Source organism: Panthera onca, chromosome X (assembly GCF_046562875.1).
Source record: "Panthera onca isolate mPanOnc1 chromosome X, mPanOnc1 haplotype 2, whole genome shotgun sequence".
Classification (NCBI taxonomy): domain Eukaryota; kingdom Metazoa; phylum Chordata; class Mammalia; order Carnivora; family Felidae; genus Panthera; species Panthera onca.
In genome coordinates, this window is record NC_138357.1 from 57,046,053 (window position 1) to 57,066,604 (window position 20,552).

Here is a 20,552-nt window from a genome sequence, read left to right on the forward strand (position 1 = left end):
AACATGAGGGGAGTTTTCTCAAGTCTTCACCATGAGAACCTGATGGGGTTCCTGGAGGTAAAACTCATTAAAGTGTAGTGATCCACTAAGGATTGGCCCCCAGAGTTTTTATCTCTCATCTAAGTTCACACTGAGTCTCCAGCAATTTAAATGTTTCTACCAGGGTCCAGCTGTGGCTTCTGTTCCCTGTAAACTCTGATTCTCTGTTTCTGCCTATCTCTCCAGTTTTGGAGATAGCCCTGCCCTATGAACTCAATCTCTGATGGATTTAAAGAAGTTGTTGATCTTGCTTTGAGGAGGAGTAACAACTTCTAAACTCTTTAAATGTCAGACCAGAAACCAGAAGTCTTATAAGTTCCTCTACTTTATGAAATAAGTCTACTTTAATCAGGCTTTTTTTTTTTACTTCTCATAAGATATTTATAACTTTCCTGGCATTTATTTATTTACCTTTGCTTAACATTCTATTTTATGGGATCTTTCACATTTGAATTTATAATATCTTTAAAGTAAGACCCTATAATGTATTTTATATGCTTCATAACTGATGAATTTCATTAAGATTTATAATATTGTGTTAAAATATCTCAGAATTCCTCTGTTCTGTTGTTCTAATCTTAGGGTTTAGTGAGAGAATGAATATCTCAGGGAAAGGAATAATGTAAGTTTTCTCTCACATTCCTGCTTACAAGTAAAGTAAAATTTTAGTCCAGTAATGTATATCAGTCATTTTTATGCAGAAAGAGTTTTGAGTTTTTGAAGTTCCTAAAATCATCATCCAAACCCGAATTTGTATCCATTAGCTGTAGTTTGCTGAGTAATAATACTTACAATTTATGCAGTAATTACTATATACAAGTCACTATTAAAAGCTTCTTTTATTATTTTTAACTCTCACAATAACCTTACTAAATGGGTATATATTATTTTCCTACTTTATAGTTGTGAACACTGAGACCTGTAAAAGGTGAAACCTCCAAAGTCAAACAGTAATATGGAATTCAAAAGATGTGGATTTCAAGCCTAAGTTTATGTGACTATAGCCAACTTTCTTAATTACTCTGCTACATAGCCTCTTGATCTATCTCTACTCTATAAATCCCACGCTTTCAAATGAATCCCTATTTACCCTTCTAACTTCAAACTGTTAAACCTTATTGAAGAAAAATGCACTAGCCCTGCTAGCCAAAGGTGTCCAATTGGTCTTGCATGGTATTTTTTTTTCAAAACACCAAGTTTTGAAATTACATCATACATACTATTGGTCAGTAGGTTGTTCTGCTGCAGTGGATTGAGGGTAGAAGTACCCCCAAGACCTGGCTGGTTAGACAGGGCTGCATGAGTAAGTCCATGTTGGAGTCCAGGAGCAGCAAGAGGAGACTGCAACTTATCCTTATCCCAGGAGGATTCACTTGCACCTGAAAAACATTTGTATGAACAGACTGCAATTTGACAACTTTCCATGAGAAGGCTTTGTGAAAATTCCCTTTTTAGAGTTGAATTTATTAGTCTTACTTCTTAGGAAAGTATTATTAAGCATAGATAACTCATTTTAATAATGATTTCAAAAACTTTAATAGCCTATGATTTTAGCTGCCTCTGAGAAGACTAAACAACACTTACTAATGGTATATTTACAAGCAATCTAAGCAAATCCGGGATCATAATGAATTAGCGCTATCGAAAGTGCTAATATATTGAAAGCCATTAACTGACCACTACTGCCTCCCATTCCAATGCTTTACCATACACGTATAAAGTTTTAATGAAGAATAGTTGTTATTAACTCACAAAGAATACACTCATTAATAAGAGCATGATAACATGTAAAAATATGTGGTAAAAACAAAGTGATCAGTTACTTTGTTCTCAGATCTGGTCTTACAGAGGCTAATCTCTTCATACACAGCAGGCTTTCGTACAAAAAAAAAAACTGAATAAAACATAAAACCATGGCCCCCAATTTGAAACTGTACTCTGATCTTCCACACTAGAGAATGAAGAAAAGTGTGTGTAAAGTGCAGACTACTATATTATTATAATGATCTGCAACAACATAGCTACTTAATCTGGGACTTAGAATACTGTGGAGACAGAACCATTGCTTAAAGTCATATGCAAAACAACCACATAATTATCTCTAGGGCATCCTTTTAAGCACAATGCTTCAAAAAGAGGAGTAAGGGTTGAATTCCAATCACTGCAGTAGCAAACTATCTGGCATTAGAAAAGAAAATGATTGTATGGGCTGCCCCATATATTTGCTTGATGTGGTTAATTTATTCAGGGGTAAGTGGTTCTACTACCATTCCCATTCTGGGATTGCGACATTAGTATCTCTATTTGTATTACTGTATGTTTTCAGATCCAATTGGTATTCTTCCTGAAGATTTAAAATCTATTTAAGCAAACTATCTTATAGAATCTGAGAGATTTCTTTTTAACCTTTCTATGCACTCATCTACTCTTACCCAGCTTTGGGAATCTCCTCCTCAGGACTCTTCAAGCTCCCTTGTGGCTGAAGTAAATCTCTAATCCTAAAGTGAGAGTCTTGGCCAGTTTCCAACTAGATAAGTTTCATTAAAAAAAAACAAACACCAGATTCTCCAGCAGTGTATATAAACCCTGAGGGGTACCTGTCCCTGCCTATATGAATGAAGCTTTTTAAATCAAATGGGGAAGAAATAAGTAGCTAATTGTTCTGTTTTTGATATAAGCCATTCAGTTAGCATGCATGGAAGCTTAGAAGGTAGGAAATTTGGTTGAATATGATAGCAATGGCTTAATGGACCAGAAAGCATTTTCCTGATCATGTTGAAGCTTGGTGTATTTGTTGAAAACATACCACACTCCTATGATTACCCCAATGGTTCTCTCTTTTCATCCAGATGTTTGCTGCTGTAAAGTTACTGCCTAGGAGCAGGGAGGTAATTTATGATTGATGCATTGATAGAATCTTACATTAACAAATTTGAAATTCCAATTATGATCAATAAGATATTGTTATGCTTTAATGGACAGGAATGGTGAGGTGAAAGGAAGGATTTTAATAAATAATTCAAGAAACCACATTGCAACAGTGACAATTCTTTACAAAAACATTGCACCAATAAACAGGATTAATACCAGAAAATGCAAAAACGTGAGAGATCAATTGTTGAGCAAAACCAGGACCATTCCATCATTTTAATACTATGTCCAAGGTATAAATTACCTTATTATTCCAGAAATTCACATTATAAAATGATTAGCAAAACATTGACAAAGAAAGGTAGATTTATAAGACACTAAATTATATCATTGATATTAACATGGTATAGTACAATCACAGCAACAACAGTATACATCAATATTAGGATTAAAATTATGCCAATATTTTATAAATTGAAAATCTCTTAGTCCACATTTAATATTGAATGGTATATTACAACTCAATACCCCCCAAAACAAATAATACAATTACAAATGGGTAGAAGACATGAAGACACATTTCTCCAAAGAAGACATCCAGATGGCCAGCAGACAAATGAAAAGATGCTCAATATCACTCATCAAGAGGTAAATGTAAATCAAAACCACAATGAGATATCACCACACACCTGTCAGAATGGCTAAAATCAAAACCACAGGAAACAAAAAAAAAGTGTTGGTGAGGATGCAGAGAAAAAAGGAATCCTCTTGTACTGTTGGTGGAAATGCAAATTAGTTCAGCCACTCTAAGAAACAGTATGAAGGTTCCACAAAATATTAAAAATAGGGGCGGTTTGGTGGCTCAGTCAGTTAAGTGTCTGGCTCTTGATCTTGGTCCAGGTCATGATCTTGTGTTTCATGGTATTGAGCCCCATCTGGACTGATGGATCAGAGCCTGCTTGGAATTCTCTCTTTCTCTACCCCTCCTCCGCTTGTGTTCTCTCTCTCAAAATAAATTTTAAAACTTTAAAAAATTAAAAGAATAGAACTACCCTATTATCCAAGAATCACACTACTGGGTATTTACCCCAAATAATACAAAAATACTATTTCAAAGGGATACATGTACCTGATGTTTATAGCAGCATTATCTATAGCCAAATTATGGAAACAGTCCAAGTATCCACTGATTGATGAATGGATGAAGATGTGATATATCATGATTACACTCAAATGTGGAATTTAAGAGACAAAACAAATTAGCAAAGGGAAAAATAGAGAAAAAATCCAAAAAAAGAGACTCTTAATTATAGAGAAGAAGGTGGTGGTGGTTATGGACTTGGGGCAGGGGGCGGTGAGGGCATGGGTTAAATAGGTAATGGGGATTAAGGAGTGCACTTGTGACAAGCACATATTTCAAATAAATTTGAATAGAAATGTTTTTTTAAACCTTATTAAAGAATTCCAAGTGTATGCTTTGTTGACAGTTTTAGATGAATGTTTCCCAACAACTCTCTTCTTTTTAATTATTGTGTTAAAAATGATAGGAAGGTGGTTACCAGCTATTCCCATCTTCACTGAATATAGCTATAAGAAATTATCCTGCTTCCCAAAGGCAACTGTATATGAAGTGAGTGTAGGACACTTTTTATATTTGAAATATGTGATGTATAAAATATTAGACTAATACTTAATATACCTTTTATTTTATTTTTCTTTATTTTATTTTCATCATGGTAAGTGTACTCTTTAATCTGCATCCCCTATTTCCCTCACCTACCTCTCCTCTGGTTTGTTATCTATAATTGTCTATTTCTCTCTCTCTTCCTCCCTCCCTCCCTCCCTCCCTCCTTCCCTCCCTTTGCTCATTTAGTACATCTGATTTTAACATCCACTGCCCTTAAAGCTAAAACATTATTTTATCAATCTATTCTAGGGTCAAACATTTTTATCACTGTGTAGGGGGAGGGCTTGAATATCCACTTTATTTTTTCTATTATCTATCTATCTATCTACCTATCTATATTAGTGTGCTAGTGTTGCCATAACAAAAGATGACATATAGACTGAATGCTTGTGTTCCCCCAAATTCATATGTTTAATCTTAATCTCCAATGTGATCATATTGGGAAATGGAGCCCTTAGGAATTGATTAGGTCATGAACGGGATAAATGCCTTTATAAAATAGATGACAAACAGCTCCTGAGACCCCTTATGCCATGGGAGAACACATGAACAAGAAAATGGGCCTCATCAGACACTGAATCTTCTAGTCTATGATATTTTTATTATGGATTTTTGTTATGGCAGTCCAAAAGGACTAAGACAACACAGAATGGGCAGTTAACCAACCAAATTTATTTTCTCGCAGTTTTAGAGGCTAAAGGTCCAAGATCAAAAGGTCAACAGGTTTGGATTATCCTGAGGCCTTTCTTCTTAACTTACAGGTAGTCACCTTCTCACTGTTTCCTTATATGGTCTTTCCTTTGTGTGCACACATCCCTGGTAACTCTTTGTATGTCAATTTTTTTTTCTTTTTATAAGGATACCAGTCATATTGGATTAGGACTCTCATTTTGATTTAAACACACCTTTAAAGATGCTATCTCCAAATATGGCCCATTGTGAGGTAATGATGGTTAGTACTTCGACAAATGAATTTTGCAGAGACACAATTCATCCCATAATACTAGAGTAAGCACCCTTTATTGAACCAGATCACACTCGCTTTCTGAAGCAATCCTTCTAATAAAGAGGAAAAAAAAAAACTGGATACCATGGCAACAAGGCATGTCTTAGAAACTGAGTAGGAAGTGGTTTAGGGAAGCCTCATCAAAACCTTCACCTTTACTTCAAGAAAATATGTGTTACAACAGGGTCACTGCCCTTAAAGAGACACCAGCCTCCAAAAAGGTAACATTAAAATAGCAGCTTACACAACACTGGGGGAAAGGGGAGAGAGATCTGTTCATACTGATATTGGAGTATGAAAATGAGGGAGCTGGAAGGTGCTATTTTCCTCACCTTCCCCCTAGCATAAACACAATGCCACCTGCAGAAGGATAGGTGGCACAGACACTTTCTACCTAACATACTAGCAATACACCAGCACATGATTTCTTCTGGGGACTGATCCACTACAAGCCTGTTAGCCTCAGCTCTGGGCTCAGGGAAATTTTTGTTAAAGCTGCACATGCACTACATGTAGCCACCAGGTGCACAACTGCCACCATGCGCTGTGCCAAGTCACCTCTTAGCAACAACCCAAATCACTATGCCATGCCCAGCTGTGCCAGCCATTGCCAAGCTCAGGACACAGCCTCGTACCCACAGTGACACTGGTGTGCAGAACCTCAACAGCCACAGTGCTTGGAGGGATCCATCAAAGGACTAGTGGCTCAGCACAAATTTTGTCAATGCTGCACCACAGCCAAATTCCCCCGCATGCACACCCACTCAAAGCTGGCCTTCTTGGGTCCCATTAACACCACAGAGAGAAAGCACAGCCTACAACAGGCAGAGAGACAGTGCAGATGATTGCACTGAAAGGAAAAGGGACTCAGACACAACAGCAGGACATAAGCAACACACATACAATACTCTCCTGAAGTGCTAGCTTCTGCTGAACAGAGGACACTGCACTGCAGGGAATTCCAGGATTCTTCTTCATAAAGTCTTGACCTTCAAGAGCAGAAGACATAACTGTCTTTCTTAACACAAAGAAACAGACAGAGGAGCTGACAAAATGAGTAGACAGAGAAATTTATCCCAAATCAAAGAATGAGACAAGGCCATAGCCAGAAATCTAAGTGAAACAGATATAAATAACATGCCTGATAGAGAATATAAAGCTATGATCATAAGGATAATCACTGGACTTGAGAAAAGAGTGGAAGACATGAGTGACACCCTTAACACAGAGATAAGGAACAACAGAGCAGAGATAAAGGACTCAAGCACAATATGAGAAACATGCCTGATGGGATGAACAGCAGGCTGGAAGGAGAGATATGAGTTAATTACATAGAGACAGCAATGGATATTAATCAAGCTGAAAAAAAAAAGACAGAAAAATATATGCAAAATGAGAAAAGATTTAGGGAACTCAGTGACCCCATCAAATATAATAACATTTGTACAATAGGAATTCCATAAGAAAAGAGAGAAAAGGGGGCAGAAAATTTATTTGAAGAAATAATAGCTGAAAACTTCCCTAATTTGGGGAAGGAAACAGACATCAAGATCAAGGAGGCACAGAGAAATCCTATCAAAATCAACAAAAGTACACCCTACACCAAAATATATTGTAATCAAATTGGGGAAATATAGTGGTGAAGAAAGAATCTTAAAAACATCAAGACAAAAGAAGACAGCAAATTATTAGGGAAAACCCGTAAGGCTAGCAGGAGATTTCTCAACAGAAACCTGGGAAACCAGAAGAAAGTGGCATGACATATTCAATGTGCTGAATGGGAAAAAACTGCAGCCCAAAATATTCCATTCAGTAAGGCTATCATACAGAATAGAAAGAGAGATAAATAGTTTCCCAAACAAAAACTAAATGAGTTCATAACCACTAAACCAGCCCTGCAAAAAATACTAAAGGGGACTCTTTAAGTAGAAAGGAGAGGCCAAAAGTGACAGTGTAAATGTAGGAAATACAAAACTAGTAAAAAATAAATATTTCTGCAAAAAAGTCAAAGAACTCACAAAATAAACGATATAAACTATAACAACACATACCTAAACATGGGAAAGATAAGCATAAAAAATGAGTTCAAGTTTGAATGACCAACAACTTAATATAGGCTACTATACGCAGAAGGGGTTATATACAAACCTAATGGTAACCATATATCCAGAACAACTAATAAATATGCAAAGATTAAATAGAAAGAAATCCAAATATATAACTAAAGAAAATCAGCAAACCGCAAAACCAAAAAAGACAAGAAGGGATCAAAGAAAGTCTTCAGAAACAATTACAAAGCAAATAATAAAATGATAGTAAACACATATCTATCAGCAATTACTTTGAATGTAAATGGACTAAATGTTTCAATCACACGACATAGGATGTGATAATGGATTAAAAAAAAGAAGAGCCATCTAGTGGTGCCTACAAGAGACACATTTCAGACCTAAGACAATTATAAATTGAAACTGAGGAAATTGAGAAATGTTTATCATGCAAATGGATGTCAAAGAAAGGTGGAGTAGGGCTTAGGAGGACCCTGGGATCACCGTGTCCTGCTGATCACTTAGATTCCACCTACACCTGCCTAAATAACCTAGAAACCTGCGGAAGAGTAGCAGAACGGCATCTCTGGAGCCACACACAGATGAGAGGCCCACGGAAGAGGGTAGGAAGGGCGGCAAGGCGGTGGGTGCTACACGGACTGGCAGGAGGGAGCGGGACAGAGGGGCAGCCGGCCGGCCAAGCAGAGCCCCTGAGTCTGGCTGGCAAAAGCAGAGGAGCCAGACAGAGTGTGTTCTGAAAGCAACCGGGACTTGACATCTAGAAGGTTATAAGCTAACGGCTCTGCTCCTAGAACGGGAGGGCTGGAGGACGACAGGAGGGAGAGATGTTGAGCTCCTGACGACAGAGCTTAGCTTGGAAGGGAACAAAGGTGCTCACCAGCGCCTTCTCCCTCGCCCATCCCACAGCCAAAATCCCAAAGGGAACCATTTCCTGCCAGGGAACTTGCTTGCACCGAGCAAAATCCAACGATGTGCTTCTGCGGATCCCCAAAGGAAAAGCAAGTTGAGCCTGCCCCTCCCGCCCCTGTGCACCTTGCCTATCCACACCAGCTAATACGCCAGATCCCTAGCACCACAAGCCTGGCAGTGTGCAAGTAGCCCAGACGGGCCACGCCACCCCACAGTGAAACCCGCCCCTAGGAGAGGGGAAGAGAAGGTACACACCAGTCTGACTGTGGCCCCAGTGGTCGGCTGGGGGCAGAGATCAGGTCTGACTGCGGCCCCACCCACCAACGCAAGTTATTCAAGACAGCACAGGGGAAATGTCCCACAGTCCAGCACCACTCCAGGGACTATCCAAAATGACGAAACAGAAGAATTCCCCTCAAAAAAACCTCCAGGAAATAACAACAGCTAACGAACTGATCAAAAAGGATTTAAACAATATAACAGAAAGTGAATTTAGAATAACAGTCATAAAATTAATTGCTGGGCGTGAAAACAGTATAAAGGACAGCAGATAATCTATTCCTACAGATCAAGGGACTAAGGAACAGCCAGGAGGAGCTAAAAAATGCTACTAATGAGCTGCAAAATAAAATGGAGACAACCACGGCTCAGACTGCAGAGGCAGAGGAGAGAATAGGTGAACTAGAAGATAAAATTATGGAAAAAGAAGAAGCTGAGAAAAAGAGAGATAAAAAAATCCAGGAGTATGAGGGGAAAATTAGAGAACTAAGTGATGCACTAAAGAGAAATAATCTAGGCATAATTGGTATTCCAGAAGAGGAAGAGAGAGGGAAAGGCGCTGAAGGCGTACTTGAAGAAATAATAGCTGAGAACTTCCCTGATCTGGGGAAGGAAAAAGGCATTGAAATCCAAGAGGCTCAGAGAACTCCCTTCAGACGGAACTTGAATAGATCTTCTGCACGATATGTCATAGTGAAACTGGCAAAATACAAGGATAAAGAGAAAATTCTGAAAGCAGCTAGAGATAAACGTGCTCTAACATGGAAAGGGAGAGCTATAAGACTCATGACCGACCTCTCTACTGAACTTGGCAGGCCAGAAAGGAATGGAGGGAGATCTTCAATGTGCTGAACAGAAAAAATATGCAGCCGAGAATCCTTTATCCAGCAAGTCTGTCATTTAGAATAGAAGGACAGATAAAAATCTACGCAAACAAACAAAAACTGAAGGAATGTGTCACCACTAAACCAGCCTTACAAGAAATCCTAAGGGGGATCCTGTGAGAAAAAGTACCAGAGACATCACTACAAGCATGAAACCTACAGACATCACAATGACTCTAAACCCATAGCTTTCTATAATAACACTGAATGTAAATGGACTAAATGCGCCAACCAAAAGACATAGGGTATCAGAATGGATAAAAAAACAAGACCCATCTATTTGCTGTCTACAAGAGACTCATTTTAGACCTGAGGACACCTTCAGATTGAGAGTGAGGGGATGGAGAACTATTTATCATGCTACTGGAAGTCAAAAGAAAGCTGGAGTGGCCATACTTATATCAGACAAACTAGAATTTAAATTAAAGTCTGTAACAAGAGATGAAAAAGGGCATTATATAATAATTACAGGGTCTATCCATCAGGAAGAGCTAACAATTATAATGCCTATGTGCCGAATACAGGAGCCCCCAAACATATAAAACAATTACTCACAAACATAAGCAACCTTATTGATAAGAATGTGGTAATTGCAGGGGACTTTAACACTCCACTTACAGAAATGGATAGATCATCTAGACACACAGTCAATAAAGAAACAAGGGCCCTGAATGATACATTGGATCAGATGGACTTGACAGATCTATTTAGAACTCTGCATCCCAAAGCAACAGAATATACTTTCTTCTCGAGTGCACATGGAACATTCTCCAAGATAGATCACATACTGGGTCGCAAAACAGCCCTTCATAAGTATACAAGAATTGAAATCATACCATGCATACTTTTAGACCACAATGCTATGAAGCTTGAAATCAACCACAGGAAAAACTCTGGAAACCTCCAAAAGCATGGAGGTTAAAGAACACACTACTAAAGAATGAACAGGTCACCAGGCAAGTAGAGAAGAAATCAAAAAATATATGGAAACAAATGAAAATGAAAATACAACAATCCAAACGCTTTGGGATGCAGCGAAGGCAGTCCTGAGAGGAAAATACATTGCAATCCAGGCCTATCTCAAGAAACAAGGAAAATCCCAAATACAAAATCTAACAGCACACCTAAAGGAACTAGAAGCAGAACAGCAAAGACAGCCTAAACCCAGCAGAAGAAGAGAAATAATAAAGATCAGAGCAGAAATAAACAATATAGAATCTAAAAACACTGTAGAGCAGATCAACGACACCAAGAGTTGGTTTTTTGAAAAAATAAACAAAATTGACAAACCTCTAGACAGGCTTCTCAAAAAGAAAAGGGAGATGACCCAAATAGATAAAATCATGAATGAAAATGGAATGATTACCACCAATCCCTCAGAGATACAAACAATTATCAGGGAATACTATGAAAAATTATATGCCAACAAATTGGACAACCTGGAAGAAATGGACAAATTCGTAAACACCCACACACTTCCAGAACTCACTCAGGAGGAAATACAAAGCTGGAAAAGACCCATAACCAGTGAAGAAATGGAATCGGTTATCAAAAATCTCCCAACAAATAAGAGTCCAGGACCAGATGGCTTCCCAGGGGAGTTCTACCAGACATTTAAAGCAGATATAATACATATTCTTCTCAAGCTATTTCAAAAAATAGAAAGGGAAGTAAAACTTCCAGACTCATTCTATGAAGCCAGGATTATTTTGATTCCTAAACCAGACAGAGACCCAGTAAAAAAAGAGAACTACAGGCCAATATCCCTGATGAATATGGATGCAAAAATTCTCAACAAGATACTAGCAAATCGAATTCAACAGCATATAAAATTATTCACCATGGTCAAGTGGGATTCATTCCTGGGATGCAGGGATGGTTCAACATTTGCAAATCAATCAACGTGATACATCACATTAATAAAAGAAAAGATAAGAACCATGTGATCCTGTCAATCAATGCAGAAAAGGCATTTAACAAAATTCAGCAAACTTTCTTAATAAAAACCCTCAAGAAAGTCGAGATAGAAGGAACATACTTAAACATCATAAAAGCCATTTATGAAAAGCCCACAGCTAACATCATCCTCAATGGGGAAAAACTGAGAGCTTTTTCCCTGAGATCAGGAACACGACAGAGATGTCCACTCTCACCGCTGCTGTTCAACATAGTGTTGGAAGTGCTAGCATCAGCAATCAGACAACAAAAGGAAATCAAAGGCATCAAAATTGGCAAAGATGAAGTCAAGCTTTCGCTTTTTGCAGATGACATGATATTATACATGGAAAATCCGATAGACTCCACCAAAAGTCTGCTAGAACTGATACATGAATTCAGCAAAGTTGCAGGATACAAAATCAATGTGCAGAAATCAGTTGCATTCTTATACACTAACAATGAAGCAACAGAAAGACAAATGAAGAAACTGATCCCATTCACAGTGGCACCAAGAAGCATAAAATACCTAGGAATAAATCTAACCAAAGATGTAAAAGATCTCTATGCTGAAAACTATAGAAAGCTTATGAAAGAAAATGAAGAAGGTATATAGAAATGGAAAAACATTCCATGCTCATGGATTGGAAGAATAAATTTGTCAAAATGTCAATACTAACCAAAGCTATCTACACATTCAATGCAATCCCAAAGAAAATTGCACCAGCATTCTTCTCAAAACTAGAACAAGCAATGCTAAAATTCATATGGAACCACAGAAGGCCCCGAATAGCCAAAGTAATTTTGAAGAAGACCAAAGCAGGAGGCATCACAATCCCAGACTTTAGCCTCTACTACAAAGCTGTAATCATCAAGACAGCATGGTATTGGCACAAAAACAACACATAGACAAATGGAGTAGAATAGAAACCCGAATTAGACCCACAAACGTATGGCAGGACAAAGCAGGAAAGAACATCCAATGGAAAAATGACAGTATGTTTAACAAATGGTGCTGGGAGAACTGGACAGCAACATGCAGAAGGTTGAAACTAGACCACTTTCTCACACCATTCACAAAAATAAACTCAAAATGGATAAAGGACCTGAATGTGAGACAGGAACCCATCAAAACCCTAGAGGAGAAAGCAGGAAAAGGCCTCTCTGACCTCAGCCGTAGCAATCTCTTACTCGACACATTCCCTAAGGCAAGGGAATTAAAAGCAAAAACGAACTACTGAGACCTTATGAAGATAAAAAGCTTCTGCACAGCAAAGGAAACAACCAACAAAACTAAAAGGCAACCAACGGAATGGGAAAAGATATTTGCAAATGACATACTGGACAAAGGGCTAGTATCCAAAATGTATAAGGAGCTAACCAAACTCCACACCCTAAAAACCAATAACCCAGTGAAGAAATGGGCAGAAAACATGAACAGACACTTCTCTAAAGAAGACATCCAGATGGCCAACAGGCACATGAAAAGATGCTCAACGTTGCTTCTCATCAGGGAAATACAAATCAAAACCACACTCGGATATCACCTCACGCCAGTCAGAGTGGCTAAAATGAACAAATCAGGAGACTATTGATGCTGAAGAGGATGTGGAGAAATGGGAACCCTCTTGCACTGTTGGTGGGAATGCAAATTGTTGCAGCCACTCTGGAAAACAGTGTGGGGGTTCTCAAAAAATTAAAAATAGACCTACCCTATGACCCAGCAATAGCACTGCTAGGAATTTACCCAAGGGATACAGGAGTACTGATGCCTAGGAGCACTTGTACCCCAATGTTTATAGCAGCACTCTCAACAATAGCAAATTATGGAAAGAGCTTAAATGTCCAACAACTGATGAATAAAGAAATTGCGTTTTATATACACAATGAAGTACTATGTGGCAATGAGAAAGAAAGAAATATGGCCCTTTGTAGCAACATGGGTGGAACTGGAGAGTGTGATGCTAAGTGAAATAAGCCATACAGAGAAAGACAGATACCGTATCTTCTCACTCTTATGTGGATCCTGAGAAACTTAACAGAGAACCATGGAGGAGGGGAAGGAAAAAAAAAAGAAAAAAGGAGGTTAGAGTGGGAGAGAGCCAAAGCATAAGAGACTCTTAAAAACTGAGAACCAACTGAGGTTTGATGGGGGGTGGGAGGGAAGGGAGGGTGGGTGATGGGTATTGAGGAGAGCACCTTTTGGGATGAGCACTGGGTGTTGTATGGAAACCAATTTGACAATAAATTTCATATATTGAAAAAAAAATTATTCACTACGACCAAGTGGGATTTATACCTGGGATGCAGGGCTGGTTCAATATTCGCAAAAAAAAAAAATTAATGTGATTCATCACATCAATAAAAAAAAGGACAATAACCATATGATCCTCTCAAAAGATGCAAAGAAAGTATTTGACAAAATACAACATCTTTTCTTCATAAAAACCCTCAAGAAAATAGGGATAGAAGGATCATACTTCAAGATCATAAAAGCGATATATGAATGACCCAACATTAATACCATCCTCAATGGGGAAAAACTGAGAGCCTTCCCCCTCAGGTCAGGAAAGACAGGGATGTCCACTCTCATCACTGTTATTCAACATAGTATTGGAAGTCTTAGCCTCTTCAATCAGACAATTCAAAGAAATAAAACGCATCCAAATTGGCTAGGAGGAGGTCAAACTTTCACTCTTCCCAGATGACATGACACTCTACATGGAAAACCCAAAACATTCTACCAAAAACACTGTGAGCATTGTTTCATGAATTCAGCAAAGTTGCAAGATTTAAAATCAATGCACAGAAATCGGTTGCATTCCTAGACACCAACAACGAAGTGACAGAAATATAAATCAAGGAGTAGATCCCATTTACAGTTCCACAAAAAAACCATAAAATACCTAGGAATAAATATAACCAAGGAGGTGAAAAATCTATACACTGAAAACTATAGAAAGCTTATGAAAAAAAATTGAAGAGACACACACAAAAAAGGAAAAAGATTCCATGCTCCTGTATAGGAAGCAAAAATATTGTTAAAATGTCAATACTACCCAAAGCAATCTACATTCAATGCAATCTTTATCAAAATAACACCAGCATTCTTCACAGAGGTAGAACAAATAATCCTAAAATTTTCACCAAATCAGGAAAGACCCTGAATAGCCAAAGCAAATTTGAAAAACAAAAACCAAAACAGGAGGCATCACAATCCTGGATCAAGCTATACTACCAAGCTGTAATCATCAAGACAGTATGGTACTGGCACAAGAACAGACACGCATATCAATGGAACAGAAAAGAGAACCCAGAAATGGACCCACAAACATATGGCCAACTAATCTTTGACAAATCAGGAAAGAATATCCAATAGAACAAAGACAGTATCTTCAGCAAGTAGTGCTGGGAAAACTGGACAGCCACATGCAGAAGAATTAACCTGGACCACTTTCTTACACAATACACAAAAATAAGCTCAAAATGAATGAAAGACCTCAATGAAGACAGGAAGCTGTCAAAATCCTCGAGGAGAAAACTGGCAAAAACCTCTTTGATCTTGGCCGCAGCAACTTCTTACTCAACACGTCCCCGGAAGCAAGAGAAACAAAAGAAAAAATGAACTACTGGGACCTCATCAAAATAAAAAGCTTCTGCACGGTGAAGGAAACAATCAGCAAAACTAAAAGGGAACCGACAGAATGGGAGAAGATATTTACAAACAACATATCAGATAAAGAGTTAGTATCCAAATTCTATAAAGAAATGATCAAACTCAACACCCAAAAAAACAAACAATCCAGTGAAGAAATGGGCAAAAGACATGAATAGACACTTCTCCAAAGAAGACATCCAGAAGGCCAACCGACACATGAAAAAATGCTCAAAATCACTCATCATCAGGGAAAAAGAAATCAAAACCACTATGAGATACCACCTTACACCTGTCAGAATGGCTAACATTAACAATTCAGGCAACAACAGATGGTGAGGATGTGAAGAAAGAGGATCTCTTTTTCATTGCTGGTGGGAGTGCAAGCTGGTGTAGCCACTCTGGAAAACAGTATGGAGGTTCCTGAAAAAACTAAAAATAGAACTACCCTACGACCCAGCAATTGCACTACTAGGCATTTATCCAAGCGATACAGGTGTGCTGTTTCGAAGGGACATATGCACACCAATGTTTATAGCAGCACTATCAACAATAGCCTAAGTATGGAAAGAGCCCAAATGTCCATCAACTGATTAATGGATGAAGAAAATGTGGTATATATATATATATATATATATATATATATATATATATATACACACACTATGGAGTATTACTCGGCAATCAAAAGAAATGAAATCTTGCCATTTGCAACTACGTGGATGGAACTGGAGGGGATTACACTAAGTGAAATTAGTCAGTCAGGGAAAGACAAATATCATATGACTTCACTCATATGAGGATCTTAGGAGAGAAAACAGGTGAACATAAGGGAAGGGAAACAAAAATAATATAAAATCAGGGAGGGGGAGAAAACAGAAGAGACTCATAAATATGGAGAACAAACTGAGGGTTACTAGAGGGGTTGTGGTTGGGGGAATGGCCTAAATGGGTAAGGGGCACTAAGGAATCTACTCCTGAAATCATTGTTGCACTAAATGCTAACTAATTTGGATGTAAATTAAAAAAAAATAAAATAAAAAAATAAAATTAAATGTATATATTTGTATCTATTTATATGTATACTATACATATTATATATATATTATATATAAATATATATATATTAAATAAAGAATTTAAGCAATAGCAGGTGAGCATGAAATATAAGCATCATAAGTGGTCTTTATCCTGAGTTAGATTTTCCTTTAGTTGGGTTTGATCAGAAAACAGAATGTTTATTTTTCCATCATCATTACTTTGTGAAAACATTATATTTGCTAGGCCTCAGAGTTTTAGTGTTCCAGTAGAAACCACTGGACATCTCACTGAAGCTGGGGAATTGGGAGGATGGAAATATTTTAGTTTCTGTCATCATTCAACCATGTGCTTTTAGTGTTTCTTTGTTTGGTTCTTTTTATTTTTATGGTGGTGAAAGACTTCTCACTGATCTATGTGCTCACTTATTGTTTTAAACAATTTTTGTTAGTATTCCTTGTGACACACATATTTGTGAATTAAACTGGCTTGCACTAAAAAAAAGAGGTTCATAAATGCACTTTATCACCATGTTGAGTAATTAACACTACATTTAGTAGTTATGAGTCACTACTTCGAAAAGAAATTACAATATATAAGTCTAATATCATATGGTAGAGGTAATCATATTTATTAAGCTCCTAAAATGTGCCAGAAAAAAGTTCATAGCACATTGAGAAGTTGATATGTGCCAAACAGTATTCATCTAGTCCTCACAGCAACCCTAAATGGTAGGTACTATAATCACACTTTAAATAAAAAAAAAAGCTTGTGCCCCAAAATTAAGTACTTTGTCCAAGCTCACACAGCCATTAACCAAACAGCAAACAAAAACAGGCACAATAAACCACTATTGTCAACATTGTTTGTAGAAGGCATATTGACGTAAATACTTTTAACTGAAGCTTTGGTTGTGAATGTGCATAATACTGTTTCAACTCAGAGGAGCAAAATGAGGCACTTGTGAAAAAAATTGAAATAGTGGTAGTTTCTGGTTTTGCCTTCTATTGTCACTACATTGACTTTCTCACATCAGAATCAGGCTGTGAATAACTTTGAATAACTAAAAACATGTTTAATGCTGTGAATTTTAATTAAGTATTTTGTTAAACCTTTGACATTATTAAACGATAGTATGTGATTTTAATCATATTAACATACATTTAAAAAAAGAAAAAGAAAAAGTGGTAGTCTCAAAGACAGGCTTATAAGACTAAGCTGAGATCTGTACTGAACAGATCTATGTCATGAAATGGGAGTCCGTCAAAGATAACCTCTCAATTGGAAGTAGGCAGAAAACCACTTTTGTATTCAGGTCCCTTTTTTTAAAAGGAAGTCTTAAAATATATATATAATCCATGTATGCTACCTCTGGGTATTATTTTCTCTGTATTTTGAAAACAAGGGTGAGGTTATAAAGCATCAAGAGGAAAAAGTCAAGTTGATGCCTGAAAAGAAAAAAAGAGTGGGAAAAAATGGCATTTCTTGAAAGTCAATCACTTTTGAAAAGAGGACAGGTCATATAATGTCTAATGCCACAGTTAAAAAGAATAATTAAGGTGAAAAATTAGCATTACTGCATCCAATATAACTGTCAAAACATTTTTTAATTTTCAGAAAAAGATGCTAAAAGCCATGGGCTTAAAGTAATGAAAATATATCTAAATCAAAATGCAACAGAAATATCTTAAATAGAAAGAACTACATAGATAGATTTCTAACTTCAATTTCCAACCTCTATTTAACCAACTGGAATTATTTTGGAAGAAGTGCACTAGACAGACATTATAAATAAGACTGTTTTTTTTTTTTGATGAAAAAAACGATACCCACATCCTTTTCAAAGATGCATTCTTTTGATATCATATGTTTCCCATATAATAAAGAAACAAATTCAAAAAAACCCTACCAAGCATGATGGAATGGAGTCAGTCATACATACAGATTTGAGTGTGAAACAAATAATCTCAACTCTGTATGAACTTGAGTCCTAAATAAAGAAATATCCTGTTTTAAAATCAAGAGAAATCATTCATTATGAATTAAATAATTAAAATAAATGTACTTGTTGGAAAAGCCACTAAAGACTTTTTAAAGAAAATAATTGGTGAATGTAGTTAAGACACCCACTAAATTTTCAAGAGATCAAGGAGAAACACTATTTACCTGCTCTCCAAATGGCTATTCAAAGCACCATAGGCAGGTTAGTAAAAAACAAAACAAAACAAAAAAAAGTGTCTGAGGCGTTGATTCCAGATTATTCTTTATTCAAAGAAAGAAATAAAATACTGTATAAAAATAATTAACATGTTAATAATTTAGCTGCAATTTTTACTACACATACATATATATAACAGGTAAATGTTTCAAAAATATCATTATATATTCTGCAATAAGAGACAGATTATTCTTAGTTAATTTAACAAGTTTTAGTTTCTAAGGAGCAGTGCAAAATTTAGAAAAATTTTAGAAACTTTTAGTTACGTTTCAATATTAATTTTCAATCACCAATATATGGAGGGACAAAATTGATCTTCAAACAAATATAATTTAATATATTTGGATTTTTAAATCAAAATTGAATGTTTACATTATTGAATTATTTGAATTGGTCTTTTCATAGTAATATAGTATGCTCAGAAAGGAAGGAACAGAATTTAAACAAATGAGCCTATTTCGCCTATTCAGTTGCATAATTCAATTTTTATTTATTTATTTATTTATTTATTTATTTATTTATTTTTTATTTTTCAATATATGAAATTTATTGTCAAATTGGTTTCCATAAAACACCCAGTGCTCATCCCAACAGGTGCCCTCTTCAATACCCATCACCCACACTCCCCTCCCTCCCACCCCCCATCAAACCTCAGTTAGTTCTCAGTTTTTAAGAGTCTCTTATGCTTTGGCTCTCTCCCACTCTAACCTCTTTTATTTTCCCCTTCCCCTCCCCCATGGGTTTCTGTTAAGTTTCTCAGGATCCACATAAGAGTGAAACCATATGGTATCTGTCTTTCTCTGTATGGCTTATTTCACTTAGCATCACACTCTCCAGTTCCATCCACGTTGCTACAAAGGGCCATATTTCGTTCTTTCTCATTGCCATGTAGTACTCCATTGTGTATATAAACCACAATTTCTTTATCCATTCTTCAGTTGATGGACATTTAGGCTCTTTCCATAATTTGGCCATTGTTGAGAGTGCTGCTATAAACATTGGGGTACAAGTGCTCCTAGGCATCAGTACTCCTGTATCCCTTGGGTAAATTCCTAGCAGTGCTATTGCTGGGTCAGAGGGTAGGGTAGGCCTATTTTTAATTTTCTGAGGAACCTCCACACTGTTTTCCAGAGTGGCTGCACCAATTTGCATTCCCACCAACAGTGCAAGAGGGTTCTCATTTCTTCCACATCCTCTCCAGCATTTATAGTCTCCCGATTTGTTCATTTTGGCCACTCTGGCGTGAGGTGATATCTGAGTGTGGTTTTGATTTGTATTTCCCTGATGAGGAGCGACGTTGAGCATCTTTTCACGTGCCTGTTGGCCATCTGGATGTCTTCTTTAGAGAAGTGTCTATTCATGTTTTCTGCCCATTTCTTCACTGGGTTGTTTTTCAGGTGTGGAGTTTGGTGAGCTCTTTATAGATTTTGGATACCAGCCCTTTGTCTGATATATCATTTGCAAATATCTTTTGCCATTCCGTTGGTTCCCTTTTAGTTTTGTTGGTTGTTTCCTTTGTTGTGCAGAAGCTTTTTATCTTTATAAGGTCCCAGTAGTTCCTTTTTGCTTTTAAGTCCCTTGCCTTAGGGAATGTGTCGAGTAAGAGATTCCTATGGCTGAAGTCAGAGAGGTCTTTTCCTGCTTTCTCCTCTAGGGTTTGGATGGGTTCCTGTCTCACATTCAGGTTCTTTATCCATTTTGAGTTTTTTTTTTTTTGAATGGTGTGAGAAAGTGGTCTAGTTTCAATCTTCTGCATGTTGCTGTCCAGTTGTCCCAGCACCATTTGTTAAAGAGACTGTCTTTTTTCCATTGGATGTTCTTTCCTGCTTTGTCAAAGATTAGTTGGCCATACATTTGTGGGTCTAGTTCTGGGGTTTCTATTCTATTCCATTGGTCTATGTGTCTGTTTTGTGCCAACGCCATGCTGTCTTGATGATTACAGCTTTGTAGTAGAGGCTAAAG

The 20,552-nt window shown here is 37.1% G+C and overlaps 1 protein-coding gene across 1 annotated transcript in view; it reads right to left on the bottom strand.

Annotated features, from left to right (window-relative positions):
* The window catches only part of DACH2 (dachshund family transcription factor 2), an 845,266-nt gene that overhangs the window by 186,477 nt on the left and 638,237 nt on the right, over positions 1-20,552 (bottom strand). The window contains exon 5 of the mRNA XM_081792609.1: positions 1,260-1,418. Coding sequence (XP_081648735.1) covers positions 1,260-1,418 — 159 coding nt within the window. The remainder of the gene's footprint in view (positions 1-1,259; positions 1,419-20,552) is intronic.